Below are 27,833 nucleotides of genomic sequence, written 5' to 3'. Positions count from 1 at the left end.
CTTTGGTCTGCTTTCCTTCTAGCTGTAGCAACATCTACCCACCCTAACCTGTACAGAGGTAGGTATCTTCTTCCTTCCTTGAGCAGCTACTGAACTCATTTTCCTCTGCCTGTCACCAAAAGCCAGGCTTTGCCCATACTGATAGGGTGGTAGTGAGTGAAACCTACTGCCCCCCGTGCTGTGGTGGCCTGGGAAGGGTGAGGAGCAGTGGCTGAGGCTGAGAGGCATCCCTCCCGTGCATTTTTACATAGCCCTGCAGCATTTTTTGCCTGGTTTTGTATGTTGGAGTGTGAACAGACGCAGGAGGTGCTTTGCTGCCATCTTAAAGGAGAAGGGCTACTCGGAAAAACTCTGCAAGCCACAGTCTTTGCACCACTGATTGTACTGTAGGTAGAGTGGGGTTTTTTGGTGTGGTGGTGGTGTTGGGGGTTTGGGTTTTGTTTGTTTTTTAAGCAGTCAGTGGCAAATACCTAGTGTAAATACTTGTTGGTGTTAAAATTTAAAAACTTATTTCTTACAAATGGAGAGTTTCTATGCTATGAGAAAAGCTTGCTTGCTTGACAGTGGGACTGTGTTTGCAAGTGGATTACAATCATTTTGGTGTTATGTCATGGCTGTGACAGAATGCTTCCTTCGCTATCATCATTGGCTTTGGTTGTGAATAGCACATTGCTTCTCTTTGGGTGCTTGTTCAGCTACTGCTGCTGCAAAGGGTTTTGCTTAATTTTTAAACTTTGGTTTGAAAAAAAAAACTACTGACAGGAACAACAAAAAACCCAACCAAAACCAAGATCTCTGCACCACAAAAGTTAGTCTTCTCAAACACTTCCCCCCCCCCCCCCCCCCCCCCCCCCGCCTTTAATGCCAGGAGATACTTTTTTTTTTCCAAATTACTGAAAACATTAGAAGCATTCTTAATTCAACAGTGTATATGCCATGTAATTCTTTTTTGGCTATAGAAAGTAACTGGGGAATTGCTGGACCCACTGCTGGTATGGTCAGTATCCCTTTCAAGTAACGCAGATCATATGCTCCATTTACAGAAGCATCTGAGCTGCTGCTACAGCAAAAAACTTATCACTTAACCCGGGCCATCAGATCAGTCTACATTATGGTCTGCTGCTCACCATAAAAAAAAAAAAAAAAAAAAAATCAGAAAAGCTGTGATAAAGGCTAATTTCCTTAGATTCCTTATTCCTTTTTACATGGATGATACAGTTATTTTTAAGCATCTGTGTTTGTGCCAACAGTTTTTTCTCTTAAGCTAGTGCTGAGAAACTGCTTTTCCTCTCCAAGGACACTCCTCTGTGGGCTACTGCAGCATAACCAGCTAAACTTCATCTGCCTTGTTCAACGCTTGAAAGGAGCCATTTACAGAATTTTCCAGGAAACACAGGCTGAGATTTTTCAGCTGCCCCAGGTGGACTTGGGGAACTAGTGACAGAACTAGGACTCAAACACAACGGTACGCAGGTGGGTCTGGTGGTTTGGAAGGAGTCTGAAGCTATTCTGAAGAATGACTAACCTTTTCTATTGAACCTGTAAACACTTTTTTGAGGAGTCTGCAGCCACCTGCTGCGGTACTGTCACCTAAACCACAGCCTGGTGCAATTGCTGTACTGTTAGGCAGTGCTCTGAAACAATCCTGATATTGAACCTGACCCGGAACATGGTTTCTCGTTTGTAGTTCGGGGGCGTTGCTGTGTGATACAAGTTGTTCAGCTGCCTTTGTATTTCTAGGAAGTGCCTGGGAAGCCCTAGTTGTCTTAAAACCTACAGGAAAAAGATAAAGGAGCAAACAGACTGTCTCGCTGTCATACCTGAGGTTATCAGAAATGCCTGTGCTTGTTAACCACAAAAACAAGGAACTGCTTGAAAAGCAAGACATGTGATTATGTTTTCTCCCCCTCTCACCTCCCTCTTTTTATCCAATGTAACCTGAGTTTGGCGGGCTGCTGGATGGGTTGGAAATCCTTGCATTTAGGTTGATACTTGGATATTGGAAAGAAATCAGAGTTCTTACACTGTTTGACTTGATAGTGAATGAATACTGCGTCATGTAAGAACATGCTATTTCATATCAAGAAGCAAGTAAATAAGTCAGTCTTTAATGCAGAAATGTAAGATGAAAAGTACGATCATTTTTTCCAGCAATATTTTCACTTCTTTATTGAGTGTCCCTTTTGGCTGGTTTTTTTTCTTTTCGTATTTACAAAGTAACTTCCATTCTCCTTCAAGTGATTTTGCAGTTTGAAAAAAGGACGGATCTTTACATGTATGTGGAAAATAATTTTCTTAAAATGAACACGTCTATTCAGGCACTTTTTTACAACTTTGCCTGAAAGATATTATTTTCCTTTTTTATTATTATTATTTTGACCATTCCCAAGTGACCTTTTTCATTAGCTTTTTCGAAAAATGCACTGTACTAGAGAGAATCCTAGGACTGTGACTGAAATCAGACCAGTTTCAAACGTAAACTAATGACCTCATTTGTCTTGCATAAAATACATGGTTTTTATTTTTGTTGGAACAGTATTACCTTACTATGTAATGAATGTAAAATATATCTTCTGATTCCATGTTCCTATAACTTAACCCTTTCTTCGTTTTCTGAGTTTAGTTAACTTCTTCGTGTCAGGACTACTTCAAATTCTCACAAAGCTTTTGTTTATTTCAGGTGACTTCTTCATTTATCAACATGATATTCAATTTATAGTGACTAGACTTTTGCTCTTCTCCATTTCAAGTGATGCTGGTTAGAATCTTTTCTCCCTGCACTGGCCCACAACTGTTAATAAACACACAGAGAAGTGTGTTGCAGGAATGGATTCTAGTAGAACACATTTCTAAATTTTCTTCCAGTTAATACTAACACCAGTGCATTTCTTCTCTACATTAGGTTTATTTCCCCATCAAAGAAAGCAGGTTTAATTAGTTGCACTTGAGCTCTGATTATCAAGTTGACTACTACTTGATTATTGTCCTACTGGTGCTTGAAATTCCAGCAGTAAGCTTAGTATTTGATGAGAAATACTAAACTGTAAGCTCTTACACACGCATTTTGAAATAGTTTATGTACTTGCCATTTCCCAAGCTCTCTCACCTCATCTAACCAGTTCATGTAGACGTGAGGGTGGATAATTCCAGTTAAACGTTGCTATTTCCTTCTCTATAAGCAGAGATCTATTCTAAGAGAAACTCTAGCTACAGCTTATGACAACAACACAGGTTTAGATAGAGTCTTGAAGACAACAGCAAGATGGAAGTGAAGGAGAAGATGGGTGACTTTTTGTAGGTATTTACCAAAAGAGAACACTTGGGGAAAAAAGGCAAGCAAATAGTGCAAGTGACCTTTTGAATAACTGATGTACAGTTCAGATTTACAAGACTGGCTAGCGAAGGAAAAAGAAAGTTGCAGATCAAGTTTCATTAACTGAAGGAGCGAAAAGGGAGAAAGGAGAAAACAGAGTAGCAGACGAGCAGCGAAGAGAAGGCAGGATCAGCAAAAAAGAGGAAAAAACTGTGAAGGTAGTATCTGGTGCTCAAGGAACAGTGAACATGATAAATGGACTGTGAAAAAGAACAGGTGACAGAATGGTCTGCAGACAGAAGAAAGAAAACATGGGGAAGCTAAGGAAGATGTGGTTAGCATGAGAAAGAGGGCCTGCCTGTAACTGGTACTCCCTTCTGAAGAAAAATGGGTAGGCTGACATGCGAATGGATCCAGAAGTACGTTTGCTAAGATAAAAATTATAGATTTAGATCTGAAAACTATAATGATCCAGTGAACAGAAATGTACAGATTTCCTAGAAACTTCAGTGGAATTTTCCCATTTCCTGAAGAAGGAAGGGCAAAGGTGTGATGATCAACAGATGACTCAAGAATTGGTGCTGAGATTGATGGATTACTGAGAACAGCACAGAAAGAGAACATTTCATAATGGGTATGCTAGTATTATGGATACTTTCTGAGATTCAATTTAGACCCATGCAGGGGGCAATTAAGATATATTTTATACAGCCCATGCCTACATGAACAGAAAGAAGGAGGAAGGGCGCAGGATATGAAGGCTCATCACAAAGCATGGCATGGAGAAAGACAGACATAGTGCTGGTAGAGTAACAATCAGCCTAGACAAACTTCTGGGATCAGGAAACAAAAACAGAAGACAATTTTTAAGAAAGCACTTTGTAAACTCACGAGAGGGTTTATGCGAGACACTTGCAAAAGCAGGCAGGAATAAAATCTGTTTTCAAGATCCCCTTCCTGTTGTATGCTCTTAAACATCTATCTAGATGGTCTCTGACTTTCTCTTGATCCTGTCTTAAGACAGCTTCTTTTTGTTAACCATGTTTTGTAGTGTCAAGCCGCTGTTACACATGGCAGCCGAGCAGTTTTTAAGCATTTCAGCTTTCCCCATGCCTCTTGAAACAGAGAGGTAAAGCAAATCATAGTCACGTGCTCTTTTGTTGTTCTTTCTTTCTCAAAGCTCGTTCTGCTTTATAAGGTAATTCCACTTGCTTTTTTTACCAATTACTCTGCTATGGCTGAACACTTTTCACCTGACTTTCTAAGAAAACGAGGTTTACGTGATTGTGCATCTGCTAGCCTTTCCTTATGACCCCTGAATCCATTGGCCTATTTCATCCAAATTTGACCAACAGGATGAAAAATCAGAAATACTAAGTTTCTGAAAAAATGATGCCTTTATCTAGACAGCTGGATAAAGGAGAGACCCCGATAGTGGCAAGGCTGTAAGAGCTCACTCTTACCAGTTACCTTGAAATCCACATGAGAAGTCATCCTACAGGCACAAATCCAGAGGAAACCAGGCTTGACCAGGTGGTGGCATGAGTAGGACTTTAGCCTGGGAGAACCTGATGCCTGGCTTAACTGTTGCTGTAATGCTAGTGTAGACATCGTGCAGTGGTGGGACATCTAATGAAAATGGCTAGCATAAATGAAGTCTTTGTGACTGGGCTTTTGAGTGTCTGTTACCTTCTTCGGCTGTTCTATGGTTTCTGTCCCTATTGTCCCCCCGATTCTGGTGGTTTTCATCTCCTGGTTTAAAAAATGTCGCCACTATAACAATACTCTTTCTTTTATGTTCTTCTGTCTCCTGGCAAATGGTGGTTTCACTGTTCTGTAGTTTGCAGATTTAGTTGGTCTGACAGGGGAGAAAACATGATGAAGACACAAAAAACAATGTAAGAAAAACATGTGAAACTAAATTGCTATGATATCTCATTGCTAAACTAATGGGATGCATACATGAATCATTCTCCATCCCAGTTGTAAAGGACTACTGCTCATCCCCACCTAAGAAGGTATCTGCAGAAAGCATGCTAAAAACGAGCCTAGGGTTTCTCAGCAACAGTGAATGATCAACATGTATCCAAGCAGTATTTAAAAACAGTATGTCAAAATTCTGCCGTTAGTAGAAATGAGAAGATGGTGAGAACAAGAATGGTGGTTCTTTCATGAAGCGTAATTTTTAGGAACATCAGGTAATTATGTTGAAGTTACGGCTTTGGGAATGTTATTCTTCTGAGTAATTTCTTGAAAACCTGTGTGTCTACCTTTCCATCATCTGTATTGACAGGCAAGGTGGCCTAATGCTAGCCACCAGAAATGACTGTGACTGCAATGATGGTATGGATAACGATGTTACAGGTGGAGCATGTTTCCATTACAGACTGAAATTTAAGTTAAATAGCTCTGACTATATTTACCACTGATGATAATGAGCAATTAGTTCTTTTCCATAGGAAGGACACTGAAAGCAGGAAATACAGTATTCAGCATTTTTCTGTTACACAGATGCATTCCACGTAAACAATCTATTTCCTTCTTCCCATCTAAAAGACTGCTTTTATGCATAACTCACACATATATTCTGTAACACTTTTATACCTGTAGGTAATAGCTATAATCCACCAGAGAGCTCTTTGCACATGAAGTGGAGTCAGCACCTTCATCCTAAAGGTAAACAAGATTGATCATACGTATTTGATCTCACAAACCCTCACTTTGATAAACCCCAGCCAGTTGTGTACTGCTTTCCATCTGTTGCAACATGATGCATTTGCACACTAGCAACTGATGACATATAAACACTCTCTCCAGCAAAACTCCCAGTGACCCCTCCTCTCACAGATCTATTGACAGCATCACTCAATGTTGAACAAAATTCCCAGTGACTCGGTGATGCATTCTGTGAAGCAAAATTCAGCTTTGCAAATGATTTTCCTTATCGTGGTCCTACAGCTTCAAGATTCAGCGTGGAGGCTTTTTTTTACCTCTGCACACCGAATCAGGCTGGGTAGGTTATTGGAACTGATCCTTTGTCCAGGAGAATTGAAGCACCGTTAAATCTTCTGCAAAGGTAAAAAACAAAACCCACCCCTATCTTAATTCAGTTCCATAAGCTTCATTCTAGCAATTTTCCTAGCATTGAAATGAATATGAGCACAGCGTTCATTTCAGCTGCGGGAGTTAGCTCTAGAGCTTCGTACGCAGAGCAGCGTATCTCCAGTCTGCCGTAACGGGCAGATTTGGTTTGAGTTTGTGTTCCTCTCCTGCCTGTGCCATGTCCCCTGTGGTGGTGGCTGGTCTCCTGTGGTGGCATTTGCCTGCGCATCTGCCCGTGCCGCCGCAGCGGTGGGTGGGCTTGTGCCACGTCTCGTGTTCCCGCAGCGGTGGGTGTCCCTGAGTGCACACTGACCTTACTCCAAATGCTTCCTCGTGCCTGCAATCCTTGCTGCCTCGGTGAATGCAGTACTTTAGGCTTGTGATTTTAACTCTCACATCGTTTTATGAGTTTCTGTGGATGTGATATTTTGCTGTAAGATCTGTAGCATTTTGACTAGAGGATTGCGGAGGGGTGCTCACAAAGCCAGTTCTATTTCTGCTGTCTGCTCCTCGGGAAGAACTGGACTTTTCCTGGTCACACCACGTAATTTGATAGGACCAGGGGTAATGGTTTTAAACTAAAAGAGAGTAGATGTAGATAAGTTGTCAGGAAGACATTATTGACTGTGAGGCTGGTGAGGCACTGGAACAGGCTGCCCAGAGAAGCTGTGGATGCCCCATCCCTGCAAGTGTTCAAGGCCAGGCTGGATGGGGCTGTGAGCAACCTGGTCTAGTGGAAGGTGTCCCTGCCCATGGCAGGGGGGCTGGAACTAGTTGGTTGTTAAGGTCCCTCCCAGCCCAAACTATTCTATGATTCTATGATAATTTGAGTCCAGCAAACCCCCAAGCAGTGTCCTTTCTTAAGCCATGGGTATATTAAGAGACTTGCAACACCATGTTTTGTTGTGGTTTATATGCAACTGTCTAGAAGTGGCTTTATTTGCAGCCTTAGGCTGATTTCCTTCTAGTGTTTTCCAAGAGAAGTCTGCTTCTGGTCTTTGCTGTTGGGAGCCCGCACACCATAAGCAGGACTGGGAGGGTTGTGGATTGATCCAGAGCTGGGAAGGTCAAGCAACACCAGAGGAAGGGGTGGTCTCTTTCCTTGTTTGAATCGTAAATGCGCTGGCACTTCAGCATATTGTCTGCAGATTCCTCTTGCACCTTTCGTGCAAATGGTTATTAGAAGTACAAAGAAAAGGAGGAGGAAGATGTGTAAAGGCTCACCTCAGCAGGCTCGTCGGTTATTAGAATTTTTTCAAAGATTTGGTCATCTCAAATGGTTTCTCTGGCTCTTGCTAAAGCAAGAATATTGTGAACATAGTAACTGAAGCTAGTTTGGGTTTTTGGTGGTTTTTTGGTGTTTTTTTTCTTTTAATAGAAGCCAAATGGGATTCTATATATTCTGGTCCTGAACTGCATGTGCTTCAGCAGTGAAGTCACAGCACAGTTTAGACCCTGAGATGCCAATTAAGCCATCCTTAGGAATATTAAACGTGAGCTCTGAGATGAACAGTATTCCAGAATACCATGTGGAATATAGCCCGTAAAAGAGAATGTCTTTTAAGTTGTTGTTTCTGTGATGATAAATGAAAAATACTTGTGCTTTTAAACTAACCTGTAAGTCTCATGTACATCTATGTGTGCCATAGTGTCAAGTGTTAGAATGAAGTCAGTGGTAAATTAAGGCATTAAAAAAAAAAAAAGTGATCCATTTGCTAAAAAGCAGTCATTCCTTTAGAAGTGTTTGTGACATCTATGCTGTTGAAGATGCTTATCTGTCATTTTCCAGAATTAGATCTGAAGCCATCCAGAATGGGCTTCTTTAAGTGGGAAAAAATACCTAGTGTTATTTTGGGAGGAACAAAGATTTGTTAGTAGGCAGGTCAGTACTCTGAAGATTTTTTTACTTAGGAGACTGTTGTCATGGGTTAAAGAGTGTGTAGAAACATTTTAGTGTGCTATTCACCTTATTAATTTTTTTGCCCATAAATTTGAATTTAAGGAAAGTAATACTGCATATAATTTATTGAATTCTCCCTGCTGTCTCTATAGTGTGCTATAGGGAACAATGTAAGATTGATGGCAACATAGGATGATGGCAAGATGATGTACAGGCTGACATATAGCTTTCTGTATTTTTCAGGCCCCTAACGTGGGCTTCAGCTTTGTTTTATTTGTGTGGGGCTTTGGGGTTGTTTTTATAGTTACCATCAGTCCCTCAAAACTTTTAGTGAGATAGATTGCTGTTTATGCATTTTCTCCTTTACGCTCTTGACAACATGTATGAGATTTTGCGGGGACTTTTCTACATATTTCATAATTTATTCTATTGGCTCAATCTTTTTATTTTTTTAAATAACTGTTATCATTTCATATTTCGGAGGGTTGAAATATTGTTTTCTGCTTTTTTCCCCTGTTGTACGGAGATTAAGTGGACTACTTTAGTTTCAGGTCAGATAGCATTTCATCAGGATAGCAAAATGACTGTAAGCATTCATCCCCCCTGGATGAAATCCTAGCCTGCAGCATGTCTGTCTCCCACCTTGAAAAGTGGCAAGACAATTACTGAGATCCTTGTAGATGGGCTTTAAAGCTGGGCATAATCCAGCAGTGAATGAAATGCAGAACCATCCAAATCAGTGACATTTAACCCAACCATACATCAGTCCAGGTGGCAAGATAAATTGGCACTCGACTGCTCCCAGCCCATTTTCCTGGTTAGTGCTCTAAATACAAGGAAGAGTTTTGGCACCTCCTGTGTGATTTCTGCACATGTGTATACGCTTGTGCAGACACACTTTTTTCTGTATTCAAATTTTCTGGTGTAGGTAAACTATTACAGCATCTGTATGTCATTTCACGCTCCTCTTAAAAACAATTACTCTTTGAGAGAGAGAGCAAGAGCGCTCACCTTTCCCTTTGCCTTTCATCCTTTCTCCTCTTATTTGTGTGAAGAAATTGCATCACTCGGTTGTGACATTTCAGTAGTGGATGCTACACTCATTTTAACCAAAAGCATATTCTTCTAAAACAAAACCTAGATCTATTTACTTGTCAACGCTCTATAACTTCCATAAAGAGGAGCGAATGATAAAAAAAGTAAAATATGTGTTTAGGTGTTTCTGAAATCTACCTTTAAAAAAGAGCAAGAGACAGCAATCCCTTATGCCAACCTCTTTTATCTCTTCCAAAGTTATTCTCATTTACTGTAATGCTTAACAATTCCATTTCACAGTGTGCTTTAGATTCCCAACAACAGAAAAAAAAAAACCTAAGAAAAAACAACTTGCAAATCCAAGACCAGGCGTCTGTTTGTGTGCAGTTCTAAAAGAAGCCTTACCATTTCTTAACTAATGAGGATCTTTTCCATGTGGAATGAATTCTTAGTACTTAGCAGCATTAGTAATGCTTAAAATAAAAAAAGTATTTAAAATAGTTCAGTTGCCAACTGCCTTTGACTGTCTCAATAAGACACTGAAACAGACCTTCTGCTCTAAATTAATAAGGCCAATCACAGCCACACAAAGCCCAGAATGACCGATCATTCTTCTGGTGTCCTCGCTATCTTTACTGAGGTCAGATAAATCACTTTCAAGCTGTTAAATCAATGATCATAAATTAGGGCTCTGTTTTTACAGCGCCTTGTGGGAAATTCTCATGGTTAAATTAATCTAACAGCTGCAGCAAAGAGCACCTCCCACAAGATCATGTCAAAAGTTCTCCCCCCCCTCCTTTTTTTAAAGGGGAAAAAGGACTGAATTATTTGTTTTTACCTAGCGCACAAAATGGAACCCCTCCGTCTATCCCTGCTAATTCATGTTTCAATTGTACCCAGCTGTTTAAATTGCACTGTGCAGAGATTGCCTTGATCCCCAGGTGCTGGTACTCCATCTGTGCTGCTCTGAGAGACTATTTACAGCAGAGGTTAGGCCAGCGATTGCTGGGATGGAAAACTCATTTCTCAGCCTGGCTTTTATTTACACTCTTATTAAAGATCCTTTCACTCATGTTGGAATGGCAGCTAGTGGCTGCAGTGAGCATTTGGCATGGAGCCAAGCAGCAAAATTACCATGTCGATGAAAGATAGCCTGCTTCCATTTTAACCTTTCACTGTTCCCCCTTTCCATCTACATTTGCATGAAGAAGGATGATCATTGAAAGAGATAGGGGGACAAAGGGATGAGAGAATCCTTGTCAGCTGAGCTTTACAAGGGATAAACCAATGGTTTGTGACCAATTTGGAAAACTCTTTACTGCCTTATTAACTTTCTACTCCTTTCCCTTAATTGCTATTAGAGTTTATTTTCACAAGAAGCAACAGAGCTGCTCATGCTCTGCTCACGTCCTTCCCCCGTTGCTTCCCTGTGCCTTGTGAACGCGACCCTGGGATATGTCTGCAACGTTGAGGTTTGTACTTCATCCCCGATGCAGGTCACACAGAGCCCCAGCAACACCCTCAAAGCATTTGTTTTCCTTTACATATATGCCTCTTAGAAATGAATCCCCTTCCTGGTAGCAAGTGGCTTGTTGCACATAGCATCTTATGTTATGGGGGAGGGCAAGGGAGAGTATGAACAGTTGCTGGGTGAGGCTGTTATGCAATCATCATGTTATGGCTCTAAATGCATCAAAAAAAAAAAAAAAATCAATCATAACTGTTTCTCCAGAAACCTCAGGATTACTTTAGGAGTAACTCAGGATTGGTGAAAAGCAACAAACTCTACCTCAGCTGTTGTGAGACAACAACTAGCATCGCTGAGTGCCAACTACAGCCCAGCACCACAAGGAGGAGACCCCAGAACCTCAAGCCCCGCTACCAAACTCCACTTGTGAGGCAGACCATGACCGTAAGTCCAGCGGCAGTGCAGGCTCTTGACTGCTAGCAAAGCCACGCTTTTCTTTCTCTTTGCTTCCTTCCAGGGCAGACGAAGAGAGGAGTCTCTCCCTTTTCTGTTTTCCTAACTGGAAGAGCAGTGACTCTGTGAGGTTTACAAGAGCTGGTGTTCTCGCTCCTGAGCCTTGTTTTGGGTAGTGTGCAAATACCAGTTTTCTTAAGGAAAAAAAAAAAAAAAAAAAAAAAAAAAGGGCTGTATTGAAGGATTTAACCATCTATGTAGATGTTTGTGTCCTACCGTTGTTTAGCCACTGCTTACCCTTGCAGGTCCCTAGGAATTGTAGTCTCCGCTATCACTGGGATGCCGGCTGCTGCTGGCCGGGCAGGTGGCTTCACAGGCCCATCTGATGGCCACAGGATGGTGCAGCACCAGGACCTGTGGATGCAGGAGGCTTTCAGTGCAGAGGTAGCTGCTGAATCCTCCAAAGGATGAACAAAATTGTGTTATTCCCAGTTCAATTTTTAGAACTCAGTTTTGTTTCTGTTGAGGATGAGACACCTTGAGAAAGGGGTGTCTTGCCATTTCCTCCCCACTAATCCTCCTAAAAGGTGGAGGGTTTGTTAACAGAAGTGCAAATCTGTACTTAACTGTATTCTGGGTAACTGACAGCTAAAATACGTGTATTTACAGACCACTGTTTGCTTTCAGCTCTGGAACAGTCACAAAGAGATCACATCTTTCAACATCTTAGTTGCTACTCAAGAGTTCCTTGCCAATTTTTTCCTATATACATACTTCATACATAAAGTTATAAATTCAATTTAATTATTCTACAAAAGCTTATTTACTAGAACTTGGTCTCTGCCTGGGTGTTGCCTTTCCCATTTCATAACTGACTGTGTACCTGAGTCCCGTGCTGCCTGCTTTCCTAGGGAAGACAGCACCAGGGAAATCTTGCAGGAGAGGTAGTAGAGAAGCACTACTGGGCAATTTTATATAACCATAATTATTTTTTTTTACTCCTTTCTTCTTTCTTTTTTTTTTTTTTTTTTGGTGCTAAACAGACCTTCGCTAAAACACCATTCTTAGAAAAATGTAACCACAGCAAAATTTACTGTCTGAGCATTGTGTTTCATATTTTTCCCATTCATAAAATACTTGTAAGTCTGGACATGAGACTTAGTTTGAAGAGTGTGTTTTGATTCTTGTCTGGCTGATTTAAACTGCTTCTATGCTGGTGCTCAAGTAGAGAAAGGTAAGAATGATGTTCCAGCTCTTCTAACATATTCTGAATTCCCAGATGTAAAATTCAATTGCATGAATGCTGGTGAAAAACAAGCACTAAGAGGGGGTGCAAAGACCAGCAGAGTAAATTTATTTTTTTAAATTGGGAGCAAAGTGAATGCAATCCTCAGAAAATGCAGCATAAGAAGTTTGTATTAGGAGCTTGTTCGTGGAGTACCTTGATCTCAGCTAGATGAGATGCAGTTGACATTTGGCTGACAAAGCTCTAGGGAAAGCTGGAGGATGGTAAGAAATGAGACATTTGGTGCAATTAGCTGCGGTGCCAACCCAGGAACAAAAGTAAACAGGCATAACGCGGGGACGACAGGATCTTTCAGAATCAATGTCTAAACTGCTTGCAGATGTACCAGTTCCCCACTCTTTGTACATTCTTTGACAATTCCGTATTTGAGTAACTGATTTGTCTGCTTCTAGATCCTGGAGAACTGCAAGTGGATTTGGCTTCTTCTTGTCTCCCCTTCCCCATCCCAGTACGTGCTGTGACACTGCACTGTACGGTGAAACAGCTGCCTCAACCCACATCTGTCAAGGTGCCCCAGCTGCAGAGGGCTGCAGGATTAAAAATTAAACCGATACACATTTAAGAGATCTGGATGGGCAGAGTCAGTCTAAATTTCTGAAGAGACTGAAACGACTGCTAGTGTGTCAGCTGCTTTTACATCCCTGAGCTTTATTGAGTATTATACTGCGCAGAGAAATGTTCTCTGTTTAGGAACAATTTGTGCTACTTGACGAGGGTGGCTGCCTAGTCATTTGTCTTCAACAGTTACTCTCATGGGAAAAACAGTATCTTTTCTTGTAATTTTACTCATGGATATCTTGCAGAATTTCCATAATCTGAAGTCTTACCTTCCTAAAGCAAAAACAGCAAACTTGCAGGCTTTTTGGCTTATTCCCTCCAAAGTTGTAGCAATAATTACAGAAATAAGCAACAACTGTCACATCAGAAGCTAAATGCTACATCTTGGCTTGTGTGATAACCTTTGGATCTCCCAGCCAGCTCTTAATTTGGCAAGGAAAAGTAGTTGCCCCAGGGAATAACTGGGCCAAAGAACTGGGGTAACAACAGCTCAGAAAGTTGAATCCTCTGAAATCAACTTAAACCCCTTAAAGTGTCCCCTTTCAAATAGGAAAACTAACGTATTACACGCATGCAAGTTCTCATTTTGAGGTAATGAGCAATGTTAGGTTAACAAAGAACTCGTTTCCCTTTCCAGGGGGCTTCCCTTTGGCTACCAGCAATCCCTGCGTTGCTGGTGATGCTGTCAGTGTCCCTTCACCCACAGGGGGTGGTGGGGGGGAGGTGGATGGCCAAGGACTTGGTGGCACATCTCAAACAGCAATTAACTTCTACAAAATGCTTTAAATCAGAGAGGAGCGCAGTAAGGAGAAGGAAAGAAAACTGCTACCCACAGCATAACTGAACCGGAAAGGTGCTCTGTCTGAGTAGAGCCTGTTGGGAAAGGCCTTGATTTACCACAGACAAGAAGAAAACCCAACCAACAGATTGGTAAATCCAAGGATCACTTGAAGCTCAGGGATGATGTGATGCTAAACCTTTACAGATGGTTGTAGTACCATCTTTAAAGAACACCACCATAAGCAGTAGAAGGCAATCCCTTAATCCCTTAAGGGAATAAATGCTCAGGGGTAAAGGTCAGGGATGTTTTGACTCTTTAAAGCCTGCGAAACTATGTGCTAATACACCAAAGAAAAATAATGTAATTCTAATCTTAGGTGGCCTCAAATTGATGAAGGTTCAGAGATCTCATCTGTCTATGCATCTAAATAATCAGTCTTAAATTAGCTGCAGTAAAGATCTAATTATTTTTTCTACTGCAGCTTCCTCCCTCTCCTCTTACTATTTTGTGGCAGAGTGCTGTAGGCTATTTCTGCAGCTTCAAATTTATGATTAATTTTTCTTAAATTATTGAGTCTCCAAATCATATGTTCTTTATCTACCTGTAGACGCATTTTGTCTACCTTGCTAATACTTCTTTTTATTAAACTTGTCCTCAAAGCACTGTGTCTCCTGAAATCATTTTATGTCCTTTAAACGTTATGTCATCCTTTGTTTTCCAAAGTAGAGGACTTTCAAAAAGCCTTCATCCTTCCCTCTAACAAGAACAGGATGTGCAGTAACTTTGGTTTATATAAGCCTTCCTGGAAAGTGTGCAAGAAACTCTGGAATCCATAAAAGCTGCAGTGTAATAGCATGAAGTAAACTTTTTGTGAAGGTACACTGCTCTATGAGGATACATTAAGAAGATGAAACTTCAGTCCTCAGTTTTACAGAAACTGTACAAAATACAATAAATTACTGGGATTGTTCCCTTATGTCGCTTTAGTTAACTCCGTATATGCAGTGGAATACCATGAATATATTTTTTGGCTAAGCACTGATGTATTGCCTACAGGAATTCTAGCAACTGATGTCCAGATTTGAAGAGTTCTATCTATTACCTAAAAAGCCACGAAAACAACAAGCCTTACCTGATCTACAAGCTTATAGAATTTAGGGCATCAGAGATGCGAAAGCAACAGGATGATGTGGAGCAAGCTCCTTTAGGTTCTCTTGACACGCAGCAGTTCCCTGTCACTGCATGCTACCAACACTTCTTTAGTCAGCTGACACCATCAAGCCAGGAAAAGCTGTGCTGAAGTTTTAATTGCACAGCAATTTTAAACTTGACAAAGCAGTCGGACTGCAGTAATAAACTGTAGGACTTAAGGGGAGAGTGAGAAGCAGCAGAGTGAAAGTAACACACGCAACAGGCATAGAGACCATTTAGAAAACTGGGGTAATACTACAAAAAATGTTTTCACTGCTCTTCTACAAAGTATGAGGTGAAATAGGAATCAGGAGAACTGCTTGTGCTACAATGCAATATTTCAAAGACATAAACAGTAGATACATACCCAGCTCTCATTCTCTTGCTGGCACCTCTGATGGGCGTTGGTGGTGGCTCTGTGCTGGTACCATGCAAATAGGCCCGTGTTAGTTCCTGCATCTGCAGTACCTTCAAAAACATCTTTGGTTACTAAATAACCAGGACAGCTTGCTTCAGTGGAATCTATGAATTCACCCTCGGTTTGACTCTAACATAAAGTCAGAGCAGAATTTGAGACAGTGATTCCTGAGGAACTGGGGATGAGGGAAAAACTTACATTGACATTTTAAAAAATTACACCCAGTGTCTCATGCCACAGAGTGCTGATAGCTGATCACTTTGCATAGCTCTTCATTGAGGCAGAACGTGGCAACTGGCAGTCTGAGCAATGAATCATAATCTGACGGCAGCACACAACTCTCACAGTTATCCTACAGCTGAACCCTTCCAGATCAACCCATACACCAATGCACCTCATAGGGATTTACTTCATTAAATCCAGAGTGAGACTTTTTGTCGGTGAATCATTCATTCCCTTGTAAAGCAGAGCATGCTACTTGTCCACATTGCCCGATTCATAATACACACAAAAAGACTTAGGCATTCTTCAAGACAAAGGCAGAATAATAATGATTATAGATATAAAAGGATATATATAATATATAATTTAAAATTTTATTTTAAAACTTTGCGCATACACTTCTTTAGCATCCTCCTCTTTTGTTCATTGCACTGAAAAGTTTCAAAAACCACAAAATATATCCCTTTACTAAACATTTTTTGTTCTTAGGTTACAAAAAGATTTAACATTTCACAGTCACAAAGCAGAAGTACATTGGTCCAAAACCTCTTCCTCCAGCAGTCCTCCATTTCTTCAGGACTATAAAACCTAGACAGTTGTACAGATCTCAAAACAAGATGACTTGTCCAATGAAGGAAAAGAAAAAAGTGGCAGCTATTAAAAAAAAAAAAAGTCCCAAACCAAAATAAGACACCTATGAAAGAACACCATCAGCAATGGTCAAAAAAAGAGAGAGAGAAAAAGAAAAAAAGAGTGAGAATGGAGGTGGACAAGGGCATCCTCCTTCAAGTACGTCACAGGTAGAAATACAGCAGCACAGTTACAGCATCGTTTGGTCACTCTCTCTATAGTAGCCACATCACTGTATCTTCATCTAAGACACATGGAGGAAAACTATTTACACACCAAAAATATTGGGGAGGAACAACAACTCCACAAAGTTTGCAATTCATGTTCGATACAAAAACTTTGCAAGTATTTGTACATAAAATGTAAAATAAAAGCAAAACACCGAGGACAGGAAGAAACACAGCAGATCTGCTTGGAGTGTGTAGTGTTCTTTAAAAACCTAGCAAAAGTTCAAAGCCAAAATCTGCCCAAACATCAAGCGCAGTTCTTCAAAAATATCCCGGAGGCGCAGAGTTGACTGTACCTCGCAGATGTCTCTTGTCGTATTTTAACATGGAATTAACTTTTAACATGGAAATCCAAAACTAACAGCAGACTGACCACCCTCCCTTTAGCTTGATAGCCCTGATGTTCTTTTACAAATTTTTAAAACAATTTTTTTTCTTCCCAGCACAAGACCACTGAACACCAACCCTCTCAGACAACAAGCTTTTGTGTTCATGAAGGAAGCGTCATTGCCTCAACGTACTAAATGATGGTTGTCTGCCTCACCTAAGGTGTAAATTAAATTTCTAACTACTTTCTTCATCAAATTGAACAAAGATTTAAGCTGCAGTGCAAAAGAAAATGTTCAACATGGCTGTACTACCTTCTGCAACACTATTCACAAGAGAATGGCAGAAGCTTCTTGGGTTTGAGTTTCTAGAAATTGGACTGGACTAGGCACCAGAAGACAGCGTTACATTGCACTGTCAGCTAACCTGAACTACGTGGCCTACTACGTCCTTCCCTTGCTGTTGTCCAAGGAAGGACAAGGACTTGCCTGACTTTCTAAACAGTGCCTATGTGCAGGCAAGGACATGGCACTCTGCAACAGCTGTACGAATACACAAGTAACTCCGGACTGAGGTTCCTTGCTGCTAAGGTTTGAACAGTTTCAGATACTACGGGAACTTCACACGCAAAAAACCCAGCGCTGCCGGCATCAGGCAGTAACCAAGATGACATGCCAAGGGTCTAAAATTTGGACTTGGTGCCTAACTTGCTCCAGTTGGAGGAGCTGAGCTGCCTTCTCCTAACTCAGGAGCTTCGCTGAGCCCTAGAGCAGCTGCAAGTCTGACCATGGCAATATCCATCCTGTGTCTATCTGAAAAGTGGTACTGTGCACCTTGGATCCTCCCTGCCATCAGTGGTTAGTAATGCTGTGACTCCCAAAATAATTCAGCCTATACAGGGAATTGGAAATGCTTTTAATTATTCTCACGTAACACCTCCCCAACAAATGACTCCCGCCTCCTATTTATATGAGGCTTGGGTGTGTATATGTATTTATACCATACCTTGAAGCAGAGCACAGACCACAGTGCAAGCACAGAAGCAGCTCCTACTGAAAGCAGATAGAAGTGAAAGCCCAAGTACTAATGCAGTGTATCAAAGACGCACCAGAGCCACTCTACAGGGGCAAACATGTAAATGTATAACAGATACTTTGTAAAAAAGCAAACCAAAAAGCATCAGAGCATAGTTTCATTCACATACATCCGAGTAGGAAACTTTTTATTACTCTTTTAAGTTCTCAGAATTTATTATTTGATGGTAATCGATATTGATAACTGATACTGTACTTCTGCCCTTTCCAGGAGAGTGGCTGACAGCTAACACAACTCAGCCTGGGCTCAGTTGCTGCAGAAAAGCAGGATGGCTGATGGCAACACCTCAGATCAACAACACACACAGTGGAGGCTGATTCACAAAGTCATACCAGTGCCCGTGAGATTCTGCTCTGAGAAGTCACCACCCAGTTTGCTCCCACCAAAATCACACGCTCCACTAACCTATCTCTCCTGTGGTACCTTTAAAAACACCCCTGGAATGGGAAGGTGCACCTTCCATTGCCTGAAAACGTCACTTTTAAATTTCAGCTAATGCTACACTGGAAATTTATTTCCACCGCATTGTACTCAGTGGTTTCATAATGATTGGTATGTGTGTTGACACCATGTTACCAAATAATGAAGACTAACAATGCATGAGCACTGAAATACTTGACTCGGGCTCGAGGCTGGTACCAGCAAGCAGCAGCTTCTTTGCTGTTCAGACAACTCCACTGAATTGCCAGCATTAGTTTCTTTGCAAAAGAGGATCTGAATTGCTAGAGGACTACGCAACTGCATTTGCGAAGAGACAACAGGAGTTACACAAAGCATGAAAAGCATGTTTACAAGTTTATTAGGCCAAAAAAAGAAGTGCAAGAGAAGATCTCTTGCTTAAACTTTAAAACATATGAGGGGCCGTGGAAAAATATCCTAGACACCAAGCCTCTCTCTTCACCAGAAAAAGAGGTAAAGGGGGGAAAAAAAAAGGAAAGAATAGATAAACCATGACAACACCCAATCAGATATGCCACTGATTTATGCTGAAGCTCTAGAATATAAAACATCCATGTTCTGCACAGCTTTATCACATGCAGGCACTGGGAATGCATGGACTGTTTTCAGGCTAAAATCATGCAGTTAGCTGCATGTTTGAGCCATTTCACACTCTGCATTGCCTGCTCTCAACCTGAAACTCCTACTGGCTCTAGAGATTTAGAGAAAGGGTAGTTTAAATCCACCAAGACTGTTGGATATGTACTTCCAGACGCAATCAAATAAAGCATCTGGGCAGCTACACTGCACACGCGCTGCGTGGTGTTTACATAGCACACTATAAATTACAAAACTGGCAAGCTCTAGGCCATGCCTGTTCAGGACAAAGTCTGCAAAGGGCACAGCATCCTCCTCCTCCTTTGAAAAGGACACAACATTTGTGAGCTGCCCAGTCAGTGCCTTACAATTATGTCGGCTCCTTTGGCTGTCTTTTGGCTATCCGAGAAGTACAGACCAGATGAGCAGCTCCAAAAGAATGTGGTCTGGGGGCAAATTAGGTTGAACTTGGCTCCCCAGCCAATATACCTGCCTATATTTTGTTTTTTCCTTCAGCTCCCACCAACGAAGTAAGAGAGCTGACTGCTTGAAGAGTAGGCAGCCAGGTTAAGCTCAGATTTGCTCACTTGTTTCCCTCTACGACTATTGCTTTCGCTTTAATAATGTTTTACTCAGATTTTCTTCACTTAAATTTATTCATCACTGCTAAGAAAAAAGCTGCTGAAGCTAGCCAAGGGCTTCTATATATCACAGTGATCTTTTGATCCTTGACTACAGTCCTCAATACCAAGAGGACAGAAAGTTACAAGCTGTCACGTTCTGATCACCAGGTCAAGCAGACAGAGGTATACTGAATAATAAGTGAGGCAGGAAGGAGTGAAACTTCTTTTAAATAGATCACTATCTGTGTAACCAAATCGTTAATGAGAACAATACCACCGCTTCAAGTAGGAATCCAACTAAAAATACACTCAGGAGCGCAAATAAATTTACTGAACCCCAACTGATGCAAAAGCTGTATGGTCAGGGATCTTTTTCAACAGGATAAAGCAGGCAGAACCGTTCCATGAATGCAAATCTCTGATCCCAAAGAAACCACATCGCATAAAAGTGACTTTGCATGCTCTGTATAATCATGGCATACACACAACATGGAATCTTGACAAATAACTCCTCACACCAGAATAAACCTTGCCACACAGGACTATGGCCTATTCCTCCTGGACAATTTTGCAGGCGGCTGTTTTAGCTGCAGTAAACAAGCATAGTCACACTGAAAACAATTTCAGTTTTCCTACTAAAATACAGCAGTACAGTTACTGAAGAAGAGACAGGAGAGGAAAATGGGGGTTTGAAGGGTTACACAAGTTTGAAATTGTCTATAGGTAAGTCATGAATGCAACTTTTTGAAAGAAGAAAAATCTTGAGTCTCATATATGTATATATAGGTATTTTTATATAAGATGTGACCCAAGTCACTTTCTGAATATTTGGGGGTAGATTTCAGGAGCCTCCTTGGCTTCTGATACCCACTTCTACGTTCACAACTGAAATGGCTCTTCCAAGCTACATGGTAAACTGAGAAACAAAATTAATTCCCCACCTGGAGGGATTACAGAATCTATAATATGCTAGCAGCATTTAAATCCCATTCTTGTTAAGCACCAAAACCATTTCTATAGGGAAATTGTAATCTTAAGGGTTATCTTTAATCATATACAGTATATGTGCAGAGCCCTACCTTTCGGGCAGAAAAATACCCCTCCAGCATTAGTTTGGAATAATTACATCAATTGGAAGTGTCCTGGTCAGATTACCAAAAACATACTGTCTCTTATAGGCCCTTCCCCAGAAGATCCCCAGCCTATAACCACTCTTGATGCTACTTTCATGACTGTTTGTTCCCGTGTATTAAAGGGATAACGTAGACAGAGATGTCATCTCCAGAGCCCAGCCTGTCATTGGATATTCGCCAGCCCCGGTCCTTCAGCACTCCCCTGGCTCGCATCACCAGGTCCTGCGCTGCCAGCGTGTACCTGTGGAAAAGGCAGAATACAGCCAGGGAGTGCTCATCTTTGTGAGGTAAGTGGGTTTTCACGGCCTGCCAGATGTACTACTGTGAGCTACTAGGACAAGCCTCCCAATGTTTTAGAAGCAGGCAGGAGAAACACAAACCATGGCACACTCACAAAGCAAGCCCTTCCCATTCAGTGATGGCTCCTGCATTGGAATCTAAAGGCATTTGTCAGGCACCAATTGATCAAAAAGTCACTGGTCATTTTGGGTGCCTGGCTCCACCAGTTTTCAGAAAAATATTAAACACACTTGCTGTAACAAATTGGCTTTCTACAAGCAGTCTGAAAAGCTGAGGACCCCAAATAACACTACTTGCTCTTGAAAACTACACTTTTATTCACTGACACATCTGAAGGTAAACATTGCTTGGCTATTTCAGAGACAAACTACAACAAAGTAATTTGAAAACAAGTAATAGAGCACTAAAAGTAAAATCCAAATTACACTTTTAACCAAGTAGACTAATTTCTCTGTTTTCCTTGACCGTGGGAATGATTGTAAAATCTCTTTTGTTCTGAAACTGGAAAAGGAAATTTAAGAGTTAATACAGCCAAATTAACAGAGTCCCACAGTTCTTTCACATTTATGAATTAAATGAAAACAATTTCATAATATTTATTCAATGAGAACTGCATCAATGTAAGTTGTCAAGTGCTTCAGTTAGTGAAATACCAGCTTTTACATTGTTTCACAACTCCCAGCCCATGCTGGGCTGAGTGGCACTGGATTTATAGGAGTTCTTTTCTGTCCTGAAAAAAACAACAGATGCTGCTTGGGTGCAGAAGGGTTTCAGAGTCCAAAAGGTGGTGCATAGGCACTGCTCCATCATGTGCTCCCTTATCGTTTTATCTGCTATTACTAGATAAACACATCTGTGTACTCACTTAGAAGTTTCCTCTGAAAGAAACCTCATTATGGGCCAACAGCTATCGTCACAGGTTTCTTCTTCAGCAGTGCAACACCTGGCTGAGATGTTTTGAATTTGGTTGGGTGGAGGCAAACTTTCTATGATTTAATAATTAATCAAATAGACTGACAAGAAAAAAACCCAACCCAGTTCAATATTGCGTCTGCCTGTGTTTTATTTAAAGTGTATCAACCTCCAAGATGATGCAGGGCTCTACAAAGACAAACACACAAGCTACCAGAAGCAAAGCGCACCTCTGCAGTTTGCAGAAACAAGGAAGGACAAGAAGGGTTTGCGTTTCAAGACCCCCTGTTCTAGGAGGATCCTTGGCCAGAAATGATCTGCCCAGATCCCATATGAGGAACAGAAAAGAACAGTATCTCCATTGATCAGAAGTGGGGGTGGGGAGGGAAGCATATTGAGTATCCAGGACTGATGTAACCCCAGAAGTTTTCACGACAGAACGCATTATTAAATGGTAATTTCTATCAGTAGAGACTTTATTCACTCTCTGAGGACAAAAGAAGGAAAAAAAAAACCAAACACGTTATGTTCTGTTTCTACAATTTTTGTTCCTTAAACTCAAATGATTTCTCTGAACCAGGAACAGATTTATTTGCTCTGCTAGAAAGACTCCTTCAATCTAAATGAACGAATATTTGACTACCAAATAGTTTGATGGGTTAAATCCAGGTAGCGTTGTACAGAAGCAAGGCACCCCCTGTGCTACTAATGACAGAGTCACAAAATTTCCAGCCCTCGCTAGTTCTGACAGTAGATATACTTTTAGACAGAAGGGCACAAGGCACAAACTCTAACACACACTTGCACACACATGTGCACACCGTCCACATAGAATTTCTAAGTCTGTACCAGCAACCTCGAGCTGTAACATCAGGATGTAACAAGCAGCACTGCCTGTACGGTCCTAACACAACGTGAAATTGTATTTTCTATGGGGAAAAACCCAAACATACATACTTGCACTCCCTGGTTCCCAAATCCCCAAATCAGATGCAGGGCTAAGGAACAAAAGGACTCCACGTGGCAAGCAAGAAACTGGAATATTTATTCACAGCATGTCTGATGCTGAGTGAATTTTGGCTAGAACATCTTTTCCAAGGATTTCTCAGCTATTGTCAGAATCTAAGAGAAGAAAACACCCATTATTCTGCGAGAAAACTTTGCCTTCCTCCTTTTTCTAATTAGCAAGGGCTCCCCACATCTAAAGAATACAAAGGAATGAGTATTGCTCTTGGTTGTGTAAAGCTTTGGCTGTTTTATGTTTGGAGAGGGCAAGATAAAAAAAAAAAAAAAAAATTTTAATAAGCCAGAAATTCTCTCATAGACTGTGAAATACACAAGAAAACCAGCACATGGAAGCAAAGGAAAATGAACAGGTGAAGGCAGCAGCAAGGTAACATATTCCTTTCCTTGTGTAGAGCTGAATCGAAGCGATGCTGTTCAACTTGGCACTAGAGGAGATAGGGTGAGTCTCTTGTACCTGGAAATGAATAGCAGCAGCAGTCCATTACCGAATGTTTTATTCTCCAGCGCTGTGAACTTGGGATTCAGCTGTCGAGACAGCATTAGAGAACTGCTGAAGTAGTTTTAAAGTATCCACTTCCTCCTAATGAACAGCCTTGCTGGAATACAACTTTTGTGTTTTAAGAATAAATATATATGGGTCTTTTTCTTCTGCTGAAGCTTTCAGTATTGATCAGTGAAAGCACTGCAGGAGAAATGGTGACAGTGGGGGAAACGTGCTGCTGTCTGCGCTGCTTCTTATCTTCTCACACCCAGCAGAGGTGGAACAACTCCCCAGCATCCTCATAAATCTCTAGCTAGTGTGAGAGTGAGAGGGAACAAGAAAGGACAGGAGGGAGGACGAGAAATAAAAGATTCCCAAGGCCAATGGGTAAGCCTGCATAAGTGCAGCTGAAGGAAATGGGCAAGAGTCAAGCTTCTCTATCTTCATAGCTCTTCAGAGAGGTGATGTATGGAAAGTAGCAGTGTGTTGCTACCACCTGTTCATCATTCAGGGTCCCCTTCATGCTCTTGTCTGCCACAGGACCCATAAGAAATAAGCTAGCTAAGAAATCCAGCTCCACCCCAGCTTCTTCACTCCATCGTAACCCTCACAGAGGAACTGTTCTCTAATCAAGTCTGTGCCCATCACCCACTGCCCAAATCCCCTGAGGCTGTGTCTGCATGGCTGGGTGAAGACAGACCTGAGGACTTTGCTCTCCCTATGCCTGGAGATGCCCAGGCACACACTACGTTTGACAGGATTCAAAGATGTTTTTCTGTGGGTAACAAACACTCACAGTTCTGACAGTAAATACCAGCAGGAGAGAGTCCCAAGAGCATTGTTGAAGGCTATAAGCTCTTACCCATCAGGCTATAAAATGACTTCTAAAAATGGGAGGGATACTGCTCCTACAAAGAGCTGATTACATAACAGATAAGCACTGTGCAGCTCTAAAATCTTCCTCCCTAGCTTTTTTTTTTTTTTAAATATGCTGCTGTCAGGGAGTAAGTAGGCTACTGGGTCAGGTGGAGCCAAGGTCTACTCCACAGGTAGGTTCTCCTGAAGACCACAGCATTACCAAACACAGGGGGCAAGTCTCTTACATTCTGACAAGTTTTCTACATCCCTAGAGATTTTACATTTCCAGCTGATCACCTCACCGCAGACTATGTCACTACACCCATCACGGAACGTGACATTTTCTGGGATAACATTTTCTTTAAACATAACACTGATAATACGGCAAACAGTTCTCCTGTCACTGACTAGTGAGAGGAATGAACGCAGCTCCACAGTCTGAGCTGCTATGCTATTGTAAATTCATTAGTTATACCTCATTTGGAGCACTGTGAAGTAATTACGTAAAACCTCTCACACAGTACTTTAAATCCTTTAAATATTCTTTACAACCAGGCACCAAGAGCAACTCCACAAAGGCAATTTTCATAAATATCACTGTAAACTGTATGAGGGACTGCTCTAATTACCTTTTGCAAGCTGGCATGAGAAACGTCTTGCCACCACTATTTGTAAGCCTCTAAATGACCTGGCACAAAGTTACTTAGAAGAACAAATTAATTTTCCATTCAGATGTCCATTCATAGACCAGTAGGTCAAACACCAATAAATGTGTTTGTTCTAACTCATAATACAACAGGCCCAATTCTGAAGCATGTTGTACTCACAGTGGCACAAACAGGGACTAATCCCCCCCAGTTAGTGGGGTTAAACCAGGACAAACAATCAAAACGAAATACAGAAAATATCTTTTTTTCCTTTAGTGTCTCTGATTTCTGTGAGTGTTTTAATAATGGATGAAAAATTGCTCATTTTACAAGTCAAAAAATATTGAACAAAGAATTCCCATTCCTACCACAGCAAAAGTGGTGGCCATCACCAGCTTTGGAAAGATCAAAAGGAACAAGAGGGACACAGTATGTCCAGACTTGTATTTACAACAGGACCAGCAGAGACAGTAGGAAGTGCCAACCTTTCTCAATTACCAGATGAGAATGGAGGCAGAGCAGGGCTGAGATATTACGTTTACCAGATGCCTTTGCAAGAGGAGACTCAGAAGCTCCCTAGCACCTCTGAACAGTGCTAGGGAATAACCACAAGTAGATTGGCTGTGTCATCTCCTACCTTAAATTAACGGCATATCTGCATAGCACAGTGCCAAGCGCCCTGGAAGTGCCCTTTGCTAATCCTGCCTGATCTCCTCCAAGAGAGAGGGCAGAGACACTTTCATGTCTTGCTGAAGTAGAGACAGTCCTGGATGTCACTCATAGCACATCTCCTCTTCGGAGCACTGTGGGGAAGGTCCAAATACTGCAGCTGCAGCTTCATGCTAATCATCCATTCTCCCGACGACTGAGTGCTTGCAACAAAACCTGGTTTTGCATTCCATGTTTGTGTCAAGGCCAAAAAAATACTGCTCACGAGTTACTTTGGAGCTGCTCTCACTTAAAAAACCCCAGTGGCTGTTAGGGTGTCCATACCTAGTTATTTTCCTTGTTTGCTGATGGAGCAAGCAAGGGCTGACCCTGTGGAGATGACCAGTTAGAATTATGAGAAACACCAAGCATTTTGAGATGGGTTTCCTCAAGCCCTCAAGAGCTGTCACATGTAACTTGAGCTCTCAGACCGTTCCATGTGTTTTCACTTGGGCCGCTGAGATATCCCAGAGCTTATTTCTGAGGTTCCGCTTTCCACAGGCCAACTGGGGATGTATAAAAACTCTTTTCCCTGCTCTCAGCCCAGGATGAGGGCAGAAGACAGCGATGGCCAGGCCTGAATTCAGAAGCAACACACACTTCCCTTCTTGAACAGTCCCTACAGAAGGATAAAGCACTTTCCACTTTCATAGTCCTCCCTTTTACAAGTGAGTGATTTCTGATCCACAATGTGATGTTCTAATTCATGATGACACTGAACTCTGCAGCAGACAGACTGATGGACTCACTCAAGGCAGGCAGTGCACTAGCTAGTTGTCTGGGAACTTCTTTGTTTGCTTGATGGTATGTTTTAAACACACAAATTGATCAGTAGGAGGTAATAAAGACAAAGAAATTAAGAGGATGAGGTAGGTTAAAATTGTGAAATGAGACAAAATCCAACTTAAAGAAATAGTAAGACTTCTCATCTATTTCCAACTATTTTGTCACCATACCTGTCCTGCAGCTTGTAGCACTGAGCATCCCCTACTGAAGGTGGGTTTAAAGGTTGCAGGATGACCAGGAATAAGTTGGAACCACACTGTGTAGTATTTACACGTACATACACAGTGAGAGAGAGATATTGACGATGTCCTAGTGAGAAACAATCTTTAGTGTTAAGGGACTACCTAGAGGACAGTTAAGTGAAAACCTGTGACTGATGGAGACAGAGACCTGTCACTACGTTCTTCTAAGCTCAGCCTCCTACAGTTTCCACAGGACCTCATACAGCAAACAAAATGGATCCCATGCCAAGATGCCGTGATCCCACAACCATTGCTTTGAAAGCAGGCAATTCTGAGTTACAATAGATTCCCACACCCCCACACTTGCTGTAGAAGCTCCATCCAACTTGTAAAAGTGTCTTCTTGCAGGTGTTGCATATTTACTGAACATTATTCTACAAAACTACATTACCAGAAAGCACTTTTCTGCAGAGAAGCTAGAAAATCACGGATAAGCACAAACCTGTGGGGATCATCGGGGTCACAGTTTGGTAGAAAGTTGGTGACAGCTTCTGCCACTTCTTCATTTAACAGCACATCCCAGAGTCCATCAGTAGCTAGGATCAGAACATCATCTGGCCCATGCTCGTATTGCAGGAGGTCATAGACTCTCACCTAAAACAAAAGAACCCCGAAACACTCATAAAGGAGGAAACCATCAGACCTGTTTGTGAAACATTGCTGAGTTTGGCTGTGAGTTAGCAGGTTCAGCCAGGGCACTGAAATACCTCTCCTGCAGCACTGCTGGGGTCTGTCTCCAACTTAGCCCTTGAGACCGCAACCCTTCGTGCCCCAGCTCAGCACAGCTCAAGTGCTGACCCCAGCTGGGAGGGATGCAAGCACACCCAAGCCAGGCTGTAGAGCACCGTGCCGCCTGCTGCCAACAGCGCTTGAAGCCTCCCCTGCCTGGCAGCTTGGTTTCAGCATGTGAGGCTCTTCCCTATCGTTGGCAGGACTAGTCATATGGAAGCTGAATAATTTATTTGATTAATTTTTGATATTTCCTAATAAAATATTCACAAATAATTGTTTTCACTATTTGCCCAGATCCATTTAACTCTGCCAGATAAATTGCAT

General features: G+C 41.6%; 1 protein-coding gene and 1 long non-coding RNA gene across 5 annotated transcripts in view; one reads left to right on the top strand and one right to left on the bottom strand.

Annotated features, from left to right (window-relative positions):
* The first annotated feature begins 947 nt into the window (after positions 1-947).
* On the top strand, positions 948-18,664 carry LOC130150033 (uncharacterized). 2 transcript variants are annotated; one of them, XR_008822093.1, is made up of 4 exons: positions 948-5,989; positions 6,272-6,389; positions 11,083-11,262; positions 17,048-18,664. It is a non-coding gene; the product is annotated as an uncharacterized LOC130150033 (long non-coding RNA). The 2 variants fall into 2 exon arrangements; XR_008822092.1 differs by having other exon boundaries at positions 948-6,389.
* Positions 11,508-27,833, bottom strand: part of PPM1H (protein phosphatase, Mg2+/Mn2+ dependent 1H) — a 144,915-nt gene continuing 128,589 nt past the window's right edge. The window contains exons 9-10 of one of the 3 annotated variants that reach the window (XM_056340507.1): positions 27,220-27,371; positions 11,508-15,575 (exon numbers count right to left, since the gene is read on the bottom strand). In XM_056340507.1, the coding sequence (XP_056196482.1) occupies positions 15,554-15,575; positions 27,220-27,371 (174 nt within the window). In that variant the 3' untranslated portion in view covers positions 11,508-15,553. Of the gene's footprint in view, positions 15,576-18,802; positions 21,059-23,050; positions 23,510-27,219; positions 27,372-27,833 lie in introns of those variants that run through there. The other 2 variants (XM_056340505.1, XM_056340506.1) reach the window with 2 other exon arrangements.

Source organism: Falco biarmicus, chromosome 5 (genome assembly GCF_023638135.1).
Source record: "Falco biarmicus isolate bFalBia1 chromosome 5, bFalBia1.pri, whole genome shotgun sequence".
NCBI lineage: Eukaryota > Metazoa > Chordata > Aves > Falconiformes > Falconidae > Falco > Falco biarmicus.
This window is presented reverse-complemented; position numbering and strand designations above follow the sequence as displayed.